Genomic DNA, 22,596 nt, shown 5'->3' on the forward strand with positions numbered 1-22,596 from the left:
ATTACTGTCTACTAAGACAGTGGGGGATCCTGAGAGATTTAAGACTTAATCCCTGGCCATAATGGGTTTTATATGATCCTGATGCAGGCAGATTAACAATGTAATGATAATACACTAATATTATCAATGATAATATGTAAATGACAATACAATATAGCCTACTTGATTAGCGTCTGATGTATGCAAACATAGCCAATTAATGTTAGCTTGGGGCAGACAGGAAGGCTTGAGAGGGAGGTAAGTTTGGCCTCACCTTAGGGAGAAAGGAGGTGGGCAATTTGTATGTTTCATTAGGAAGCTGACAGCTGGGTAATGGTTAGATTTCAAAGGACCTTAAGTGTGAACAGTTTAGTAATGTATGAGATAAAATGAAGTGGGGAGGGACTGGTGGAAGGGAGACCAATGAGAAGCCTATTGCAGTGGTCTAGGAGTAATGAGTCCCAGGACTAAGATGGTGGCGACGGCAAACAGAAAGGCAGAATAGAGGGGGGAGCCACTGTGACAAAAATTGTATCTGTGACCTGGAGGTTAACTAGCTGCAGGGAGAGAGAAAGAAGAATAGAGTCAAGAATAATTCTAAGGTCTTAAACGGGATTTCAAGGAAAGTGTGTGTGTGTGTGTGTGTGTGTGTGTGTGTGTGTGTATGTGTGTGTGGTGGTGGAGGATAACTAACACAGAATAAGGAGTTGCTCTGGGTGGAATGATGATAAGCTTCGTACTATTTTAAGTCATGTTTATGCAACCAGGATATAAGAGGGTGTATTCCAGTGGCCTGGCTATAAATACGCCACCAAAAGGTGAGAAACTGCTTTCTTTTAAGAAGGATCAAAACTGGGGCGCCTGGGTGGCTCAGTGGGTTAAAGCCTCTGCCTTTGGCTCAGGTCATGATCTCAGGGTCCTGGGATCGAGCCCTGTTTCTATCAGGTTCCCTGTTCAGCGGGGAGTCTGCTTCTCCCTCTGTCCCTCCTTGCCTCTGCTCATGCCCTCTCTCAAATAAATAAACTCTTGGGGTGCTTGGGTGGCTCAGTGGGTTAAACCTCTGCCTTCAGCTCAGGTCATGATCTCAGGGTCCCAGAATCGAGCCCCATATCGGGCTCTCTGCTCAGCGGGGAGCCTGCTTCCTCCTCTCTCTCTACCTGCCTCTCTGTCTACTTGTGATCTCTGTCAAATAAATAAGTAAAAAAAAAAAAAAAAAAGGTAAATAAACCCTTAAAAAAACACATACACACAGATTTTTGTTTTGACTTATTTTAAGATATGTGAGCAATCACATATGTAACTTGGAGCTGGCAATTATATTTTATACTTTATATATATGAATACATAGAGTATTATTAAATGACAGTTATGGTATTAAAGGCAACAAGTAGTTTATTTAAAAAATAAGATTTCTAAGGCTGGGTACAAGTTTCTCATCTATAAATTTCTACAGCATGTAAGAAAGAAAACAGAACAATCCATTTCCCTGTAAAAAAAAAAAATCAAGCTTTGAGACAATAAGGGTATATATGGTCTTTAGCTTTAAGCATTTGTTTTAAACTGTTAGTTTAACTTGCTTCTTCCTATTTAATAGATTTAGTTATTTCTTAAATTGCTGTAACTTCCTTACACTGTTCTTTATATTACTTCATTTTCTTAACTGCTAAGTGAGGGGACTATTATACCCTAAGCCCCTGAAGAACAGATTTTCCACTGTATAGTTACAGAATCCCCACAGAAACCTATAAAACGTTCCTACTGTATTTATGGGGACTTCCTTCAGACCTGCTGCTTTATGGCATTTCTTTATATTAGAAGAGTCTGATTCACATATACAAAAACCCAACAGACAGCAGTAAGAATCATTCAGGTTTATAAGTAATAAATACAATTTCAATAGAATTTAAGCACAGAGACAAATAACCAACAGAAATAATCACGTATTTATTGCCATTACCGCCAAAGGAAAAAAATGGTTCATACTGTTTGACCTATGAGTTGTGCTTCTGGGAAATTATTGTAATGAAGTAACTCAAAAGAACAGAGAATTTCTGTATAGAAAAGTACCTGTAAAATGATATTTGCTAGAATACCAAATATAATAGCAAAAATTTGGAAGCAATCTCAGTGATAGGGTAATGAAAAAATTATGGTAACTTAAAAGCATATTATGCAGATACTTAAAATGATAATAGGAAGTTTATGTGGCAACATGGAAAAGTGTTTATGAGGTTAAAACAGCAGATCCCAAAATTGTATATGTATTATAATCACAACTAAATAAAATTATAGAGACATTGGGTGAAATAAAAACAAGTACGTTAGAATAGTGGAATTAAAATGTAATAGTCTTAAAATTTCCTTAATATTATAAAGCTGCTTCAATCAGAGGTAATTTTTTTTGGTGGGTGGGGAGGGGGCAGGGGGAGAGGGAGAGAATCTTAAGCAGGCTTTACCAGAGTGGAGCCCAATGCAGGGCTTGATTTCACAACCCTGAGATCATGACCTAAGCCAAATCAAGAGTCAGATGCTTCATCAACTGAGTCACCCAAAAACCCCTCAACTAGAGGTAACTTAAAAATATACATAGTTACAAAAAAACTATATGTTTAGGATATATAACAATGGTCAATAAAATTTTTATGTCATCTTTTTAAAGATTTTACTTATTTTCTGGGGCACTTGGGTGGCTCAGTGGGTTAAAGCCTCTGTCTTCGGCTCAGGTCATGATCCCAGGGTCCTGAGATCGAGCCCCGAATCAGGATCTCTGCTTAGCAGGGAGCCTGCTTCCTCCTCTCTCTCTCTCTGCCTGCCTCTCTGCCTACTTGTGATCTCTGTCTGTCAAATAAATAAATAAAATCTTAAAAATTTTAATTTATTTTAGAGAGAGAGCGCGTGCGAGTGAGAGAGAGCATGAGAGGGGAGAAGGTCAGAGGGAGAAGCAGACTCCCCGAAGAGCTGGGAGCCCAATGTGGGACTTGATCCCAGCACTCCAGGATCATGACCTGAGCCGAAGGCAGTGGCTTAACCAACTGAGCCACCCAGGCACCCTTACGTCATCCTTCTTAACAGAAAATCCAGCAATACTTACAATAAAAAAGAAAATATGTTTTCTTAAAAAAAAAAAAGAAAATTGAGCAGAAAATTCAAAATATACTTAATATTTTTTCTGAAAACGTGAATTTGAGAAAAAGAAATCTCAAAAATAAAAGATAGGATTTTTGAGTAAGAAATTTTTACAACATGGCTGATAGAATTTGTCTTGTCGTTTTGCAGTAGTTGTCAGTCTTATGACCTCAGCTCGTGAATGTGCATATATATTTCCTATTCCTTGTATATGTAAAGTATAACTCAATGATGATTCCTTGCTTTCACAGTTGATTGCAGTAACAGTCTAAATAACTGTGCATCTGGTTTAGTTTGGAAAAGTTAAAACACACACACATACACACACCCCAATTGTTTGGCTTGGGTATTACCATTTTGGAGGATCATACCTACCAAAAATTCTGCCAAAATGTACCACTTACTATTGTAATTTTTAATAATCACATATAGACTAAAGTGCCCAGTGCAAGCTATGTGGATAGAATGTTTTTCTGTCATCTACTGTGTATATATGAGTATCACTATAAAACAAAAGTTAAATACAAACTTAACAAATTTCAGGTCACTCGTGAATTAAAAATAAAATATTCTTGGGGATGACTGGGTGGCGCAGTTGGTTGGCTGGTTTCAGCTCAGGTTGTAATCTCAGGGTAATGAGATTGAGCCTTGAATCAGGCTTTTTGCTCAGCATGGAATGTGCTTGACTCTCTCTCCCTCTCCTTTTGCCCCTCACTCATGTTCTCTCTCTCTTCCTCTCTAAAAAATAAATCTTTGGGGCACCCGGGTGGGTCAGTCAGTTAAACATCTGCCTTCGGCTAAGGTCATGATCCCAGAGTCCTGAGATCAAGCCTGGCATGGGGTTCCCTGCTCAGGAGGAAGCCTGCTTTTCCCTCTCTTTCTGCCTGCTGTTCCCCTGCTTGTGCTCTCTCTCTTACCATCAAATACATAGTAAAATCTTTTCAAAAAATTTAAAAAAAATCTTTAAAAAAATATAATTTACGTAAAAGAAAGAAGTGGAGGTTATTAGTTTCAGCTTAAAATTATTTCAATAACCCTTAATTCCATAGCAAAACCATATTTATTACATAGTTACAATTATAATAATAATGGAAAAATTTAAAGACAAAAAGTTTTACCTTTCATTTAAATATCCTAACAGATTAACAGTCCTTAATTTTTTCAAGTTCCTTTCCTGTATGTGTATACACACATATACACCAACATTTTTCTATATAGCTATAAAATCTTCATAATTATGACTTAGAACTGCTGAACAGGACTTATAATTTTGGCCATGACAGAGTATGGGTTTACCGTCCTACCAAAAACAATGATAAAACGAAACAATATGTGAAGGAATTGTTTCTAGACGCTCGATTACACTTCAGACAGTGCAGGACTGTGATCCTTTAAAAAAGAGAAACACAAAAGGTCAGTCACCACATTCCTCCTGGTTTTCTGTCAGGATCATGCTCTAGACTACACGGCAGAGGTAGAGCCCAAGCAAAGAGTGGCTGTCTTACTGAATGGCACTTTTGTGAATTGAGAAGGCAGAGATCAGGGTTCAGAGTTCCTGAGGTGTGAAACTTTATGCATTAGAATACTGAAGAAAAGGGGACTGGACAGAGAGGCAGGCTCCTAAAGTCTGCAGGAGAGTTCTCCTAATGCTTAACTAGCACTGGCTATTCACCAACAAGACAGAATCTACAGGTCCTGATGGACAGAGAGGATTCTGGGAGTGAAGGTAGCAAAAAGAGAACTGACTGGACATAGGCAGTGCAGTACTTGGAGATACTGGAATTCTGGCTAATCCAGAGTGGAGAAGCCTCTCTAAACACCTCCATTATTCAGTTAAGACCCCAGATATGCCATACTATAGGAACAGAGGAAATAGGAAAGAGGAAATAGAAAATAGGAAAGAGCAACTGTTGACAAACTATAGCTATTCAGATTTGGGTATCTGGTATATCTCAAAAGTAAGTAAAATGAGGGGTGCCTGGTAGCTCAGGGGGTTAGGTGTCCAACTCTTGATTTTGGCTCAGTTAATGATCTCAGAGTCGTGGGATTAAGTCCTGCATCAGGTTCTGCACTGGGTATGGAGCCTGCTTAAGATTCTTTGTCTCCCTCTCACTCTGCCCCTCTTGTCCCTCTCTCTCTCTCAAAAAAAAAAAAAAAAAAAAAAAAGTAAATGAAATGAGCCTACACTTTAAGGAAAATAAATGACAATTTTTGCTGCCAAAGTTAAATTTTGTGTTTTAAAGCAAAAATTAGAATTTTGAAAAGTTATGCCCACCACCATGAATTGACAGCTTCCCAATACTTAAGAGATTTTCCTGATGAGAAAAGTGGTAATATTACAAAAATGATTTTTAAATACTGTAAATAAAATGTGTCAACATTCAAAAGACTTACATAAAAGAGGGAATCAAACTTTTCCAAATTATCCATGCAAAATGAACATTTTTAAATGATGCAGAGGTAAAATATCCAATCAAAGTATAAGATACATAAATGAAATATAATTGATATGATTTCATATTCCATATTGCAACTAAGAAACTACTGCTGCTGAGATGTAGTGTATCAGGAAATATACCTACTATTATCTTAAAATGCTATTAAAAAACTCCTTTACTAAGGGCACCTTCCTTGGTGGCTCAGTGGGTTAAGCCTCTGCCTTCTTCCCCCTCCCCCACCTACTTGAGATCTCTATCAAATAAATAAATAAAATCTTAAAACAAAAAACAAAAAACAACAACAACAACAACAAAACTCCTTTACTAGCGCATATCTGTGTTTGGCCAAATTTTCTTCACATAATTCAATCTAAATAACATATCACAACAGATGGAAGGAAGAAACAGATATTTGAATCTAACTTTTCCATTAAGCCAGACATTAAAGATGGGGCACCTGGGTGGCTCAGTTAGGTGGCTGCCTTTGGCTCAGGTCCATTATTGCAGCGTCCTGGGATGCAAGCCCCACATCAGAGCCCGAGAAGGAGAGAGCCTACTTCTCCCTCTCTGTCTGCCCCTTCCCCACACTGTGCTCTCTCACTCACTCTCTCTCCCTCTCTCAAATAAATAAAATCTTAAAAAAAAAAAAAAAAAGTCAGACATTAAAGAGACTTGCAATTATTTCAAACAATGGCACTATGGGGCACCTGGGTGGTTCAGTTTTTAAGGACCTGCCTTCAGCTCAGATCATGATCCCAGAGTCCAGGGACTGAGCCTTGCCCTGGGCTCCCTGCTCAGCGGGGAGCCCGATTCTCGCTGGCTCTCTGCCTGTCGTTCACCCTGCTTGTGCTCTTTCTTCCTCTCTTTTGAAATAAATAAATAAAATCTTAAAAAAAAAAAAAAAACCGAAAAAACAATGCCATTCTTTTGGGGAAACAGATATTTTCATTAAAATATATAATTTACATGAGATGTAATGGATAATTGTTGGTTTACAATGAATTAAATATTTTTAACGTCTCAGTTTTAATTTCTAATATGGGAAAAATCAATAAATACAATTTAGATAAAAGTTTTTTCAGATCCTCAAAGATTTGAGTGAAAGGGTTCTGAGACCACAATTTTGAAAATATTTTTCTAGAATAACATGTAAAAATAATGTAAAGATGTATAGCTAAAAAGCTAGTAGAGAAAATAACAGAACAAATGAGACAAATAAAAAATATAAAGATAACCCGGTTATATTAATTTACAATGCTAATCAGTATTGAGTGTTATTTGAAATTTCTTTCTTCTTCTTTTATCTTTCTATTTAGAGAGAAGGAGAAAGAGAACAGGGGAGCGGTAGAGGGAGGGGGAAGAGAGAATATTAGTTGGATGTTTAACTGACTGAGCCACCCAGGCCCTCCCTCTCTTTTTCTTTTTTTATATTATTTTGATAGATATAAAAAGGTACCTTATTGTTTAATTTGTACTCATTTTACTGTTGTCTATTTCTGCATATGTTTAATGTGCTTCCTTCTGGATCAACTTTCTACATCTACTGTCCATTTATCCACATAGCAAAAGACTTAAATGCTTTTCTAACAATGTAACAAATATTCTATATGTTAACTCTGATATATGGTCGTGAAAAATCATTTTGTGTCTCTCAATTTTTGTATTAGTAAAACAATAATTCTCAAAATGGTATATAATTAAGTGCTTTGAAATTATAATTATCCTATTTCTTCAAATCTAAGATACCATTATTTTCTGTAACAGTAAGAAAGGAAAAAACACTCCAATTACAATTTTAAGATGTATCACGATTTCAGATATGTTAATTGTGAAACAAATGTGAGTCTCAAATGGATGAAATACAGTTATTATAGGTATATCAGCTAATAATTTAATTTCAATTAAATCTTTTCTACTATCGACCCTAACTTATACTAATGACTCCTGGCTATCCACTTCCCTTTTCAGCTATAACAAATATTTCCATTGATTATTTTTGTTAGTTTATCAGTTTCTTACTTAGGAATGAATGACTTATAAAGGACACACAGAAAGAAACAATGGCTTCCCATTTCTGTATATAATGGAATAGAGATCATAGCTGCCAGAAGAAACCAATACCCATTTCCCTCATTAAACATTTATTGAGAACCTGTATCTTTCAGGCACTGAGCTGTGAATTGGAGACATTAAGATGAAGAAGATTTGGTAGAACTCAAAACTGTTAATGAGATGAGGAGTTGTAATCAGTTATTAAAGAATAAAGAATTTATCAGGTAGACAGTGAGTTGAGAAAAGGTACATGGAGGGCATTCTTTAAAAAAAAATTCAAACACTACTAATGCATATAAAATATAAAGTTTAATCCCTACTTTCTCTCATGCTCTTGCCCATTCCTAAGATAAACACTTATCAAGATGATGTGGACATTTCCAAACTTTTCTCCATGCATATAAAAACAAAGATTTGTATACACATGCAGCACATGTACAAGAATTCCTTAAAAATAAGATATACTAAAGACAGTTTGCTGCAACTTGCTCTCTTGGTTTAATGACATGTCATGGCCATCTCTTAATATCAATATACACGGATCTCTCTTATTCTTATTAACTATACATTATTTTCAAATGTATGCATGTAACCATATTTTTCATGGTTTTATTGAGGTATAAATGACATACAGTAAACTGGACATATTTAAAGTACACAATTTGGTAAGTTTTGACATATGTAGACACTCATGAAACCATCATCACAATCAAGATAATGAATACATCCATTACCCTCAAAACTTTCTGTGTACACATTTATAATTCCTCCTTTCTTTTTCTCTCTTTTTTTTAAAAGATTTTATTTATTTATTTGACAGAGAGAGAGAGTACAAGCAGGCAGAGGAGCAGGCAGAGGGAGAGGAAGAAGCAGGGAGGGAGCCCTATGTGGGGCTCAATCCCAGGACCCTGGGATCATGACCTGAGCCAAAGGCAGACGCTTAACGACTGAGCCACCCAGGCACCCTCCAGTCTCCCCTTTCTTATCACTACCCCCCAACTCCACTGACAACCACTGATCTGCTTCCTGTCTCTATTTTTAGTTTGCATTATCTAATATAGTACTAAAAGTATAACATATTTATTTTTAATTTATTTTAAAAATTTTATTTATTTTTAATTTCTTTCACTCAGCATATTTTTAAATTCATCCATATTGTTGTATTTATCAATAGCTCACTTCTTTGTATTACTGAGTAGAATTCCCTAAAATAGATAGTCCATTTACTTGTTCATGGGCATTTGGGTTGTTTCCAAATTTGGCTATTAAAAATAAAGTTGCTATAAATAATCATGTATAAATATTTGTATGGACATATGCCTTCTTTTCTCTTGGGTAAATATCCAGGAACGGAACGGCTGAATCATATTACATGCTTATGTTTAATTTTTTTAAGAAACTGCCAAGCTGTTTTCCAACATGGTTATACCATTTTACATTCCCATCAGTAGCGTATGAAAGTTCTAGTTCTTCTACATCCTCTCCAACAGTCAGTATAGTATTTTGCATCTTAGCTATTCTAAATAAGTTTGTAGTAGTATTTCATTATGACTTTAATTTGCACTTCCCTCATGACTAATGATGTTGATCATCCTTTCATGTGCTTATTACCTGTGTATCTTCTTTGGTGACGTCTGTTCAAATACTTTGCCCATTTTTACTGGGCCGTTGGTTTACTGAATTTTGAGAGCTTTTTAGATATTCTCAAGAGTTTTATATTAACAATAAAAATGAGCAAGTTATTGATACATGCAACAACATGGATAAATCTCAAAATAATCACACTTAGTGAAAGAGGCCAGAGGGAAAAAAGAGAATACAAATTGTGATTCCCTCTACACAAAATATTGGAAAATGCAAACTAATCTATAATACATGCTATGTTCTTTCTCCCTCCTTCCTTCTTTCCTTTTGTTTTTCTGCGGATAAATTTTCTTGACACTCAACCTTTCTCAGAGACCTGTTTATCTTTCAGTGTAAACTCTAATTTGAAGGTTCAGTATTGTGTATTTTCTTCACTTTCCTATATTCTTTTTTTTTTTTTGGAAAGATTTTATTTATTTGAGAGAGAGAGAGAGCATAAGAGATGGGAGGGGCAGAGGAACAAACAGACTTCTCATTGAGTGGGAGCCCCGCGCAGGCCCATCCCAGGGCTCTGAGATCTTGACCTGACCCGACATCAGACACGTGACTAACAGAGCAACCCAGGCGCACCCTCCTATAATCTGAGGGTGGAAGAGAAGGGAAGATTCCACAGGGTAGTGGACAACCTTTATAAAGGTCTGAATCTGCTCTTTTCCTCTTCCCACTTCCCTTCTTTCCTTCCTCTCTCTCCCCTTTTTTTAAAAGATTCATTTAAGTTGGGGATGCCTGGGTGGCTCAGAGGGTCAAGCCTCTGCCTTCAGCTCTGGTCATGGTCTCAGGGTCCTGGGATTGAGCCCCACATCGGGAGTCTCTGCTCAGCAGGGAGCCTGATTCCCTCACCCCCCGCCCCCCATCTGCCTCTCTGCCTACTTGTGATCTTTCTCTCCGTGTCAAAGTAAAAAAATCTTAAAAAAAAAAAAAAAAGATTCATTAAGTCCTATGTTTGGTTTCACTTATCTAGTTAAGATGTGTCCTATTCCTATTCCTTAGGCTTGAGATAGTTCTCTCAATTCAGCAATGAACCTTAGAAAATGGGGAACCTCAGGACTTTTCTTGCTCTGCTGAGACCTTAAATTCTGCTACCACAGGCAAGCCATTTATTTTCAAGGGTTCATGGCTCCCAACAGGTTCCTTCTCAACCTTTGCCTAGGTTGCTAATGAGTATTAGTAATGATAAGTCGGCTGACCCCCTTTTCCTGGTACTGCTGAGAGATGAAGATGAGGGTAGAGGAGCCACTTTGAGCCACACATGAATCTACAATTTCTTGCCTTGATAGTAATTTTCCATGTTTATGGACTTTTGTGGTTGCTGTTGGTATAGTTCTTGTTTGTTTTTACTACTTCTCATTACTTTTCTTAGAGAAGGAACACTTTGTCTTTCAGATTCACCCCATCTTCCATATCTGGAGGATTCAGGTTTCTTAGTGAAATGAGCTGGAGTTCCTTTGGAGCAGTAATCATTTCCTCTCTTAAGTCCTCCATAGAATTTAACCTAGTGATGGGTATATGTCAATACACAAAACAAGCTGGAGATAAAAGATACCACTTCATGTTCAATTATGGTTAATTCTAAGTATCCTGAACAACAGAGACTGATTAGTTTTCCTAAAATAGTTCTTTTGTCACATCAATCATCCACTTTCCAAATAAGAAACCTCTCTTTCAATTGGGCTGGTCCATGTGCTTGCTTTGGAATATACCTCGTGTATTCTCAAATGCTCATGCTACCACTTGTCTAGAACAGTCTTCACTATTCAAATACTCCTCATCCTTCAGAGTCCAGGTTAAATCCCACACTCTACGAAGTTTTACTGACTTTTCTTACAACCTCATTTCAGAAATCTTTTCCTGTTCTAAAGCTCATTCCTATGTTCTTCACCTCCTTCACTGTGTGACCTTGCATACTCTATACTGTTTATTTATTCATTGGTATATATTTCAATTCTCCATCTAATAATAACAAGAACACTTATTTCAGTGAACACTTACTATGACTAAGAGTCCTAAACATTTATTGCCTTTAATACGCATAATACCCATGAAGGAACTTGCTCAAGTTCACATAGCTGGAAAGGGATAGAGTCAGGATCTACATTCACATTATTTGGATTCTGAAGCCCATATTTAGCCATTATATTAACTCTTGGTCTAGCCGTACACTTCTAGTAAATATTCATTTACTCATTCAAATATACTTATTGGGTGGGTATTATATAGGGAATGTAGCTATGAAACAGATATAAACTAAGAAGACTCTGAAGGATCATACAATCCAATAATGACAATAAAACAGATACATAATAAGTAACTTAAGTACATGTTGGAAAATGATAATATATGATAACTAATTCTTATATGTTGCTTATTTATTATGTGCATATATTTTATATTACATATATTAATTTAATCATTACAGTAACCCTTTGAGGTAGATAATACTATTATTATCCCATTTTAAAGATGTAGAAACCAGGACACCTGGGTGGCTCAGTTGGTTGAGCATCTGCCATCGGCTCAGGTCATGATCCCAGGCTCCTGGGATCAAGTCCTGCATCAGGTTCCTTGCTCAGCAAGGAGTCTGCTTCTCTCTCTGCCTGCCCCTCCTCCAGTTTTGTGCTCTCTCTGATAAATAAAATAAATCTTTCAAAAAATAAATAAATAAAAAGAAAGATGTAGAAACCAAGGGACAGATTAACTTCCCAACTAGTCAGACAACCAGTCTGTGCTCTCAACATCCAGACTACTACTCATGACAAACGTTATAACAGAGACAGATAAAAAAAATTACTTATTAACTGTATTCAAGAACTATGTATGAAGCAAGGTAAGAGGAATCAGATAACATATATAAGGAAAATTCAGACCATATAATAAGAAAGATATCTTGATAACTAAACTCTATTGGAATTCTGCAAACTATTATTTAAATGGATTATATAATAGGAGGTTATGTTGCAGCATACAGGTCCTATCTTGGATCTATAGAGAATGGTTTAGCTCAGTATTTTTTAAACTAAAGGTCATGATCCTTTTAGTTAAGTCATGAAGTCAATTTCATTAATCTAACCAATTCTTAAAATGAGAAAGAAACAGAAATAGAGTAGAAAAGAACAAATGGAAACTATTAGTGAATGTCTCACATGGTAAAACCATAAAAGAAGCTTTTGTTCCTGTTTCATATATGTGCATATGTTATGTGTACATGTACTGGTCCATTATATAAACTGTACTTACTGTGGATCATGGTAAAATGCTTGAAAGGCACTGGCCTAGCTGATTTGATCATACAATTATATGTGTTTATTACTTCCTTATAAATTTCAGAGATCTTCTGAAAAATTACTAAACACTTAAACCAAGAACAGTGTGAAATAAGGAATGATTTTTCCAAGTAACCGGAATTTGCTCGATATAGTTAGAACCCTGCCCACCCCACACCCCCCCAAATTAAAAACTTTGCTAAATATAATCAAAAGACTTAAAGCAGAATGTAGAATGTTTCGGTCACTGTGGAAAACAGCTTGGCAATCCCTCAAAAAGTTATCACAGATTTATCATATGACCCTGAAATTCCACTCCCAGGTATATACCTCAAAGAACTGAAAACAAGGACTGAAACAAGTACATGAACATGCATGTTCACAGCAGCTCTATTCACAAGAGCCAAAAGGTGGAAATAGCCCAAATGTTCATCAGTGGATGAATGGGTAAACCAGTTGTGGTATATACATACAATGGGATATTATTCAGTCATAAAAAGAAATGAAGTAGTGACACATGCTACAATGTGGATGAACCTCCAAGACATTATGCTAAGTGAAGAAGCCACACACAAAAGATCACATATTGTATGATCCCTTTTAAATGAAATATCCAGAAGAGGTGAATCCATGGAGCTAGAACACAGACTGGTGATTGCCAGGGGCTGGGGAAAGGGAGTATGAAGATAAACCACTTAATGGGTAAAGGACTTTACGTGGGATTGACAGAAATATTTTGGAACAAGACAGAGGTGCTAGTTGCATAAAATCATGAATGTAAATAATGCCACTGAACTGTTCACTTTAAAAGTTACTTTTATGCTATGTGAAATTCACTTTGCTCAATTATTAAAAAATAAGACTATAGGGAGATGTAAATACTAGTAACACAAATATACAGAATCTTGAGGGCAACTCTTTCTCAAGATATTAGAAACTGAATAAAAAATGGGTATCTTAATTTTTTCCTCAAAAACATTTTTTATTAAAAAGAGAGTCATATATAAATAGTACTAACTAAACTAGAGGCTAAACGGAAAAATAAGTTGTAGACAATTCTACATCTCTGAGAGAAAACTGACAGGTACGGTAGTTTTCTAGAAACACCTTTTTAAAATCAAAATTCAGCAAGAGAGGAAACATTACTCTTAAATACAAAGGAGAAAATAAGGGTCAGAACTTTTGGACAGAACTCTGGACTTGAAGGAAGGAGAAAGTCAACCAGTCTTCTGTTTTTCAGTTTAACTTACAAATCTTCACTTTAAAGAAAAACAAACAAAACCCCCGAGGCCCCTAAAAAACAAAAACTAAAACAACAAAACAATAGGTACCTAAGGAGATGATAGGAGGCAAATACTCTCCTCTTCATTTGGAGGAAATTATTTTATTATTACGGTATGAATCTGCTTCTGGAGAGGGTCCACTACAAGTATCCTGGCACAGGCTGTATACCCTTTAAGGGGGTATGCTGTGGCAGAGGATAGCTATTGAGACTAGATCAAGGTTTTTCAAACTTTGATCAACAGAACCCAAAAATCCTTGAAGCTGCTACACTGAGGGGGTGAGGGGAGATATGGGAAGTGGAGCTGTTGATGCCCCAGGCCTCTATACATGCTTCATTAAGATCCCAATCCACAATATTGGTATTCCATGTTAGGACTTCACTTGGAAAAAAAATTCTACTGCTAAAGAAAAGTTTGAAAACCACTGGACTGAATTAAAGAGTCCTAAACCTGGCTGCTCAACAGAACTACTAAAAGAGCTTTTTCAAATTACGAATTCCTAGGCCATACCTCTAGCCCAAGGGACTCTTGTGCAGCATCCCAAAGCTAGCCCACAGTGCTTGAGGGGCATTGACCCAGAGGACCCTTGCTTCCCTGAGAGCCTATGACAAAACAGAACTTAAATGGGTAGGCAGGAACCTTAAACAAAAGAGTCGGTGGTAGCAGATAGAAAAAGAGAACACAGACAGCTAACTCACTAGACTCTAATGAAGAATAAAAAACTGGTAGACAGGATGCCTGGGTGGCTCAGTTGGTTGAGCGGCTGCCTTCGGCTTGGGTCGTGGTCCCGGCGTCCTGGGATCGAGTCCCGCGTCGGGCTCCCTGCTCGGCGGGCAGCCTGCTTCTCCCTATGCCTCTGCCTGCCACTCTGTCTGCCTGTGCTCACTCTCTCTGACAAATAAATAAATTAAAAAAATCTTTAAAAAAAACAAAAAAAACAAAAAAAACCCTGGTAGACGAATAGCTTGTCTAGGACCAGAAGTTCCTGTGGAGGTTTAATTGCCTAGCAATGATCTCACAACCTACTGTTAACTGTCCATATTAGTGATGGCAGGCAAAGTAGTTTAATTCAGGAACTGTCCAAGAAAGTACAATGTCAGCCACAGATGTAATTTAAGATTTTCTAGTATCCATGTTTAAAAATACTAGAAGAAATGAAATTTTAATAACGTATTTTAATTCAATATTTCCAAAATAATATCAACACGCAAGTCAGTATAAAAAATGTTAATGATATATTTTACCTTTTCTTTTTGTACTGTTTTTTTCCCTTTAGCTAAGACAGAAGAGATGATTTATTGTACATGTCTTATAGTCAGCCACAAATAAAAACAGAATTAGTCTTGAAAGTCACTGGTCCAGGGCAAAAGACCAAAAGAGTATGTTTTGGTATAAGCAAGATAGGTCTCTCAAAGATGGTCCTTGAGATCAGATGGTGATGGATGTTCTAGAAAGTGGATATTCAGTTCAACAATTTGTACCAGTGTCCCTGGCTTTGGCTTTCCTTATTTCTGCTCCTGTGGCTTCCATGGGTGCACAAGCTAGTGGTTTACTCGAACCTCTGCCTCACCTTTCTTCTTTTACAGTTCAGCCTGAACATTTGCTTCTTCTTCCACTTGGCTCTCATGATACAGAGGTTTCCAAGAAGATGGTGCTAAGTCTTCAAAATGTTACACCATATCTCAATTGAGACTACTCAGGTTTCAAGTGCTCAATAACCACCTCTGGCTAGTGGCAACATATCGTATAATGTGGGACTAATTAATAAGTTTTTATTAGTCACCAAGGATCAAAACTTCATAGCCAAATATTTTGTTTTCCTTTATTCTACAAAAGCACCAAGCTCTATTTATTCTTCCTTCAAAATCTCTCTCAATGGCACTTTCCTGCTTCTAGTTCTACCTGTTGATCTGTCTAGTTAGCGTAATGTTAACCAAATACATACACAGTACTTAATAGCCCATGTATAATGTCATGTCTCTTCAGGGGCTTCTGTAATGTCTCTCATTTCAGCTGTGAATTCAAAAATTCATGCAATCTTACCCCCCCCAACCCCCATACCTGGCCTATATCATTCCAACACTTTATCGTTTATAAATCTCCTAGGACAGTTTTTATTTTAGGCGATATCCTGTTCACGGTCTTCTGCATATGCCTCATACTTCTTTATCTCTATGTTTTATGAATTTCTACCCATCAAGAATGCCCTTATTCCAGCCTTAACTATCCAAGTCATTACTTCACAAATATTTATGTGTCAGGCACTGTACTATGTACTGGAGACAGAATAAATTATCCTGATCTCAATTTCTCCACTTAAAGAAGTCTTTCTTTACATATCAATTATATGTCAATAAAATGGAAACTGAAAAAAGAAAAAAAAGAAATCTTCCTATGTCAAAACAGAAGTGTTTTTGCACAGTTAAGTTGTTCTTTTTTTTTTTTTTTAAAGATTTTATTTATTTATTTGACAGATAGAGATCACAAGTAGGCAGAGAGGCACGCAGAGAGAGAGAGGAGGAGGCAGGTTCCCTGCTGAGCAGAGAGCCCGATGTGGGGCTCGATCCCAGGACACTGGGACCATGACCTCAGCCGAAGGCAGAGGCTTTAACCCACTGAGCCACCCAGGCGCCCCGGAGTTGTTCTTATAAGATAAACACTGTATATGCCTTATAAGAACACATTGGTCCCTTACAATTTGCTGCCATGTATTGCTAATTATCAATTTTTCCTATAATTGTCTACCTTTCCAAATAGAGGACAGATTTCCTGAAAGCATAGAGTAGGGTCAAACCAGTGTGTTTCCCTTGGTCTCAGTAAGGGCAGGTGCGCAGGTACAGAATACACATTTGCTGATGGACAAGTACTTGTAAAAGGTGGAAGGTCCTGCAGGGCAGGAGGAGGGCTCTACCTAGAAAACAGCCTCGCTTCCCACAATATTCTGGCAAATGAGGACCAGCTGTGAGCAGGGAGGGTCTGCAAGAACCCCAAAGCTGTGGAAAGCACTTGGGAAGTGTCATTTTATCAATTCTATTTGCAAAGAAATTCAGAATTGGCTACAGCTAAGTTAGGATCAGTTACCCTGCCTTTCAGACTTCAACAACACTGATCAACTTTAAAAATCTTTTCTTGGCTCTACGTGAAAATACACCACTGCTGGGGAGCCCAGGAGGCTCAACAGGTTAAGTATCTGTGTATGGCTCAGGTCTTGATCCCAGGACCCTGGGATCGAGCCCCACATCAAGCTTCCTGCTCAGCAAGGAGTCTGCTTCTCCTCCCTCTTCCCCTTCCCACACTCGGGCTTTCTTTTTTTTTTTTTTTTTTTTTTTAAAGATTTTATTTATTTATTTGACAGACAGAGATCACAAGTAGGCAGAAAGGCAGGCAGAGAGAGAGGAGGAAGCAGGCTCCCCACCGAGCAGAGCAGAGAGCCCAATGTGGGGCTCGATCCCAGAACCCTGGGATCATGACCTGAGCCGAAGGCAGAGGCCTTAACCCACTGAGCCACCCAGGCGCCCCCACACTCGGGCTTTCTATCTTTCTCTCACTCTCTCTCGGTAAAATCAATAAATAAAATCTTTAAAAAAAAAAAAAAAAAGAAAGAAAGAAAATATACCAATGTTTTATCTATCTATCTATCATCTATCTATCTATCTTTCTATCTATCTATAACATCAGATGTCAAAAGATAACTCACCACATGTTGTGTTCAAAAACTTTGGCTGGATCAGTTAAAATCCTTGATCCCAGAGGGACCATTGGGTGATTACCACTTTGGTATCTATGTGGCACCTTTTTTATCCTTAGACAGGAAACAGAATTTCTCCAAATCACATTCATCGTAATCAGCACCTGGGAAGTTACAAACGATTAATTAGTCAGCATGCATTATACAGGGTATTATTTATCTAACAGACAAAAACTGGTCCAAAAGAATTACAACCCGAGAAAAGACATGAAAACTAAACATTTTTAAATGAAAAGTGGGCATGATAGCTTCTGTCCTAAAGTATTTTCAGGCCAAGAGAAGGAAAAAGAATATTTAGAGTGTATACCATTGGCTGACATTCTTCAAAAGTCAAAGCCTTGGCCAGCTTTGCTTTGTTTGGTATTTGTTCATTTAATTTTTAGCACACGGCCAAAGTATGTCAGCCTAGAATCTGAATTTTGTGTATTAAAAGTTTAATTTAAGTGATTTTATTATTTTGGCTTGGGGATCCTAAGGGAACATATATCTTGGGAATATTTTATGACCACTAGACCAAAAACCCAAGTACAGTAGTAGCAGAATAAGAAAACAAACCTATTAAATCTCCTTCTCTGAGCTGAGCTGAATAGTATGAAATTTAGTCAAATAATAAGTAAATACTGAAAATATGATCCCAGCAATTTTTTTTTTAAGATTTTATTTATTTATTTGACAGAGAGAGATATCGACAGAGGGAACACAAACCAGGGGAGAGCAAGAGGGAGAAGCAGGCTTCCTGCTGAGCAGGGAGCCCGAGGTGGGGCTCCATCCCAGGACCCTGGGATCATGACCTGAGCCAAAGGCCAACGCTTAATGACTGAGCCACCCAGGCACCCCTACTCCCAGTGATTCTTAATTCTAACAACCCTGTAGACATATATTTGTAAGAATAGTTAGTAATACATTTGTAAAAACAGATTTCCCTGTACAAAAAAATATACAATCCTAGCTCAAGAGGAGAATCATCAGTTGGTTCGTCAAGTCCATCCCCATTTTTGGAAGAACTTGAACATTTAAAGAGAATGTTGCCTTAATTACGTACTGACAAATATGCTGGCTTACAATCTTTATGGAAAAGTATCAAAAAGAAGCTGTGAAGAGCTTACTTTTTTTTTTTTTTAATAAAAATCCATTGTAAGAGTGCTCAGCATTTCATCCCCATTCAGTTGTTCATCACAACATTGAGCCTAATGCTGTAAACTGCCTGGTAAAAACAGATGCTAAAAGGTGTGTATATCTTATACACACTAGAGACTATCTAAGGGACTATTTTGTGTAAAAATGACAAGTATTGTACATCCTTTACCAACTTACTGAAAGGCAATGGGTTTTAAGATGGTGATTTCCAAAATGAACTGCAGAATGTCAAAAACATCTCATTGTGTTTTCAAACACAAAATTCAAGATTTTCCTTTTGGAGGAAAAAAAGGGCTTAGTTACACACCAAAAAGAGCGTAATGGTTCCATTCAAATGTAACTAGCAGTGATGAGAAATGAAACACTCAATAGCTAGTGCAGATCTCCTGTTTGTTTTGTTTCTCTTTCTCTGCTAAATGCAAGCTCTTTGGTGGAGGCAAATGAGATGAAATGCTCTGCCCACCATTACATTTCCTCTGATGTGCCTTTGTTCTTATCTCCTGCCTGTGCTCTACATAAGACTATAACAAAACCCTACCTGCACAATTTTTTTTTAGAGCTCTTTCTGCACTGAATATTATTCATAAAATCTGTATGCTTAAGAGTAGAAACTGATTATACCTAGAAAGAGAGACAATTCATGCTCAAAAGTGTAAAATGAGGTAAACGTTTTCCACCCAGAAAAGCCAAATCAAAATGAAATTTTAATCTTCAAATAATCATGTGATACTTATCTATGTTTATCTATATAGAGAAGAGAAAGGGGAAAAGAAGATATGAGTTTCTCTCACTAGAAATGATCAAGAATCTTGATAGGCTGCTGTTTTTCTAATTGACTACAAAAACACCTTACCTCATTTATTTATTATCTGTAACAGTCACACACAGCCTTGCATTGCTCTTTGTCTTTCTTATTATATAAAAATGATACATTTATATAATAAACACAATACAGAAAAATACATAATAAAATTATATAAATGTCTTCTCAACTAAATTGCAAGCCTCTAAAGTTGCTTGTGAATTAACTGTTTGATAATATAAAACTGATCCTTGTCTGATATAATTTTAGTTTTTGTTTTTTTTTAAAGATTTTATTTATTTATTTGACAGAGATTACAAGTAGGCAGAGAGGCAGGCAGTGTGGTGGCAGTAAGCAGGCTCCCCGCTGAGCAGAGAGTCCGATGTGGGGTTCGACCCTGAGAGCATGACCTGAGCCAAAGGCAGAGGCTTAACCCACTGAGCCACCTGGGTGCCCCACTGTCTGACATAAATTTAATTAGAAGGAAACTATATGAAAATATTCATATTTTCAGGGTGGTTCCCAAGATCCTTACAGTGTGGAAGAAGGCAGTGACAGGAAAGCGTGACAGTATATAGGCAGCAATCCAGTTACACCAGTAACAATGATTCAAAAAGTGTGTGAGAAGAAACAAAACACTCAATAGCTAGTGCAGATCTCCTGTTTCTTGTTTGTTTTTCCTTCTCTGCTAAATGAAGGCTCTTTGGTGGAGGCAAATGAAATGTTATGACTATCAAGTTAGCTGAATGCCTACGAGTTCATGGTTCCATTTTGTGATGGGAAAAGAAAAGATGGGCAGGGTCAACCCCAAACAGAATTCTGGTAGAGAAAGTTGATTTCTGCCACCAGATTGTTCCACTCTCTTTATGTACCCTCTCTGAACTCTTTTGGCATATGCTAACTTGAATTGCAGTTTAACTAAGATATTATCTGCATAATGAAACTGTATGAAGAAGCAGTATTTTTATTTGAAATAAAACAAGTAAGTGTAGCTAAAAATATTCCAATCACCCAAAAGAAGGCAGGAAAGGAAGCACAGAGGAACTAAAACCAAAAAGGACAGTAAGAAAACAAATACTAGGATGAGATATTTAAGCCCAACTATATTAATAATTACATTAAATGTGAATGGAGTCCAATTAAAAGACATAGGTTATCAATTTGTATGAAAAATCAAGACCCAACCATAAACTGTCTATAAGAGAAGCACTTTAAATACGAAGATACAAATAAAATAAAGACAGATACTGTATGAACGCTGCATGAGAAAACCAGTGGAGCTATATTAATAATGTTAAAAACAAAACCACAGGCCCAAAATGGCATCACTTAGTTAAGGCCCCAAGTCAGTAAACAAGAATTAATACCTAACATAACTGCAGTTTTAATCCCTCAGAAATGTAGCCTTTTACCAGTCAACATGAGAATTTCCTGGTCAGCACTAGGGACTTAATTGGAAGACCCCTTCAGTTCCCCTTAGGAGGGCAATGTTGCCTAAAACAATGGATTCTTTGCTAATAATTTCCTTGTTTCCAGCCCCTCTTTACTTTAAAAACCTTTTCCTTTCTGCAGTCCTTTGGAACTCCTCTCTACATGCTAGAAGGAATACTGCCCAATTTGTGAACTGGTTAATAAAGCCAACTAAATCTTTAAAATTTACTCAGGGGCGCCTGGGTGGCTCTGTTGTTAAGCGTCTGCCTTCAGCTCAGGTCATGATCCTGAGCCCCCTTACTGAGCTTCCTGCTCAGCAGGAAGTCTGCTGCTCCCTCTCCCACTGCCCCTGCTTGTGTTCCCTCTCTCACTGTCTCGCTCTCTGTCAAACAAATAAGTAAAATCTTAAAAAACAAAAAAAACAAAAAAAAATTTATCCAGTTGAATTTTTGTTATTTAATAACAAAGTAGACTTAAAAAAAAAAAAAAAAGACTGTTACAGAGATAAAAGGGGACATTTAGTAATGATGAGCCAATCTGTCAAGACATAAAATCCTAAATGTGCATGTACATAATAATAGAGCTTCAAAATATATGAAGCAAAATTGGACAGAACTTTTTAAAAGGAGAAATTAGTAAATTCACAGTAATTCTTGGAGATTTTAATACCCCTCTCTCAGTAATAAATAGTACATTAAGAAAACAATAGAAAAAATCAATTAGGATATGGAAGAATTAAACATTATCAACTTGACCTAAATGACATACAGAAAGAACACTATATCTAGTAATAGCCAAATGCCCATTTTTTTTCAAGTGAACATGAAACATTTGCCAAGGCAAACCACACATGCAGGGCTGTAAGACAAGTCTCAGTAGTATTAAAATCCTACAGGGTATGCTTTCTGGCCATAACAATATTTAGTGTTAATATTTTTTTTTTAAAGATTTTATTTATTTATTTATTTATTTGAGAAAGCCAGAGAGCATGAGATGGGGGAGGGTCAGAGGGAGAAGCAGACTCCCTGCAGAGTAGGGAGCCCGATGCGGGACTTGATCCCAGGACTCCAGGATCATGACCCGAGCCGAAGGCAGTCGCTTAACCAACTGAGCCACCCAGGCACCCCCTAGTGTTAATATTTTTGATGAATTGACTCATTAATAAATATTCCTCCTTATCTCTGGTAATACCTATTTTCTTCAAGTCTACTATGTCTGATATTAATATAACCTGACCAGCTGTCTTATGCAGTGTTTTATATGTTACATATATATTTTAACTGCATTTATATGTTTACATTTAAAGTGCTTCTTTTAAAAAATATACATAAATAAAGTGCTTCTCTTATAGGAGCATAATGTTGGCTCTTGCTTTTTTATTCAAACTTTAAATAATAATAAGATATCTAGAAAGTTCCCAAATATTTGGAAATTAAGCTTCACACTTTAAAAAAAAATTATTTATTTATTTGAGAGAGAAAGAGAAAGCGAAAAAGAGCAAGAGCGGGGAGGAGAGGGAGAAGCAGGCTCTCCATTGAGCAGAGAGCCCTATGTGGGGCTGGATCCCAGGACCCTGGGATCATGACCTAAGTCAAAGGCAGATGCCCAACCAACTGAGGCACCCAGGTACCCCAAGCAACACACTTCTAAATAACCTATATGTCAGATTTACATGCGTTAGTAAGTCTTAAGGTAA

The 22,596-nt window shown here is 37.0% G+C and overlaps 1 protein-coding gene across 1 annotated transcript in view; it reads right to left on the reverse strand.

Moving 5' to 3' along the window:
* LOC111141979 (methyltransferase-like protein 8) overlaps positions 1–22,596 on the reverse strand; it is a 71,929-nt gene that overhangs the window by 27,728 nt on the left and 21,605 nt on the right. Inside the window, exon 3 of the mRNA XM_022494876.1 lies at positions 17,480–17,634. Coding sequence (XP_022350584.1) covers positions 17,480–17,634 — 155 coding nt within the window. The remainder of the gene's footprint in view (positions 1–17,479; positions 17,635–22,596) is intronic.

Source organism: Enhydra lutris, unplaced genomic scaffold (genome assembly GCF_002288905.1).
Source record: "Enhydra lutris kenyoni isolate GAN:26980312 unplaced genomic scaffold, ASM228890v2 scaffoldscaffold1, whole genome shotgun sequence".
NCBI lineage: Eukaryota > Metazoa > Chordata > Mammalia > Carnivora > Mustelidae > Enhydra > Enhydra lutris.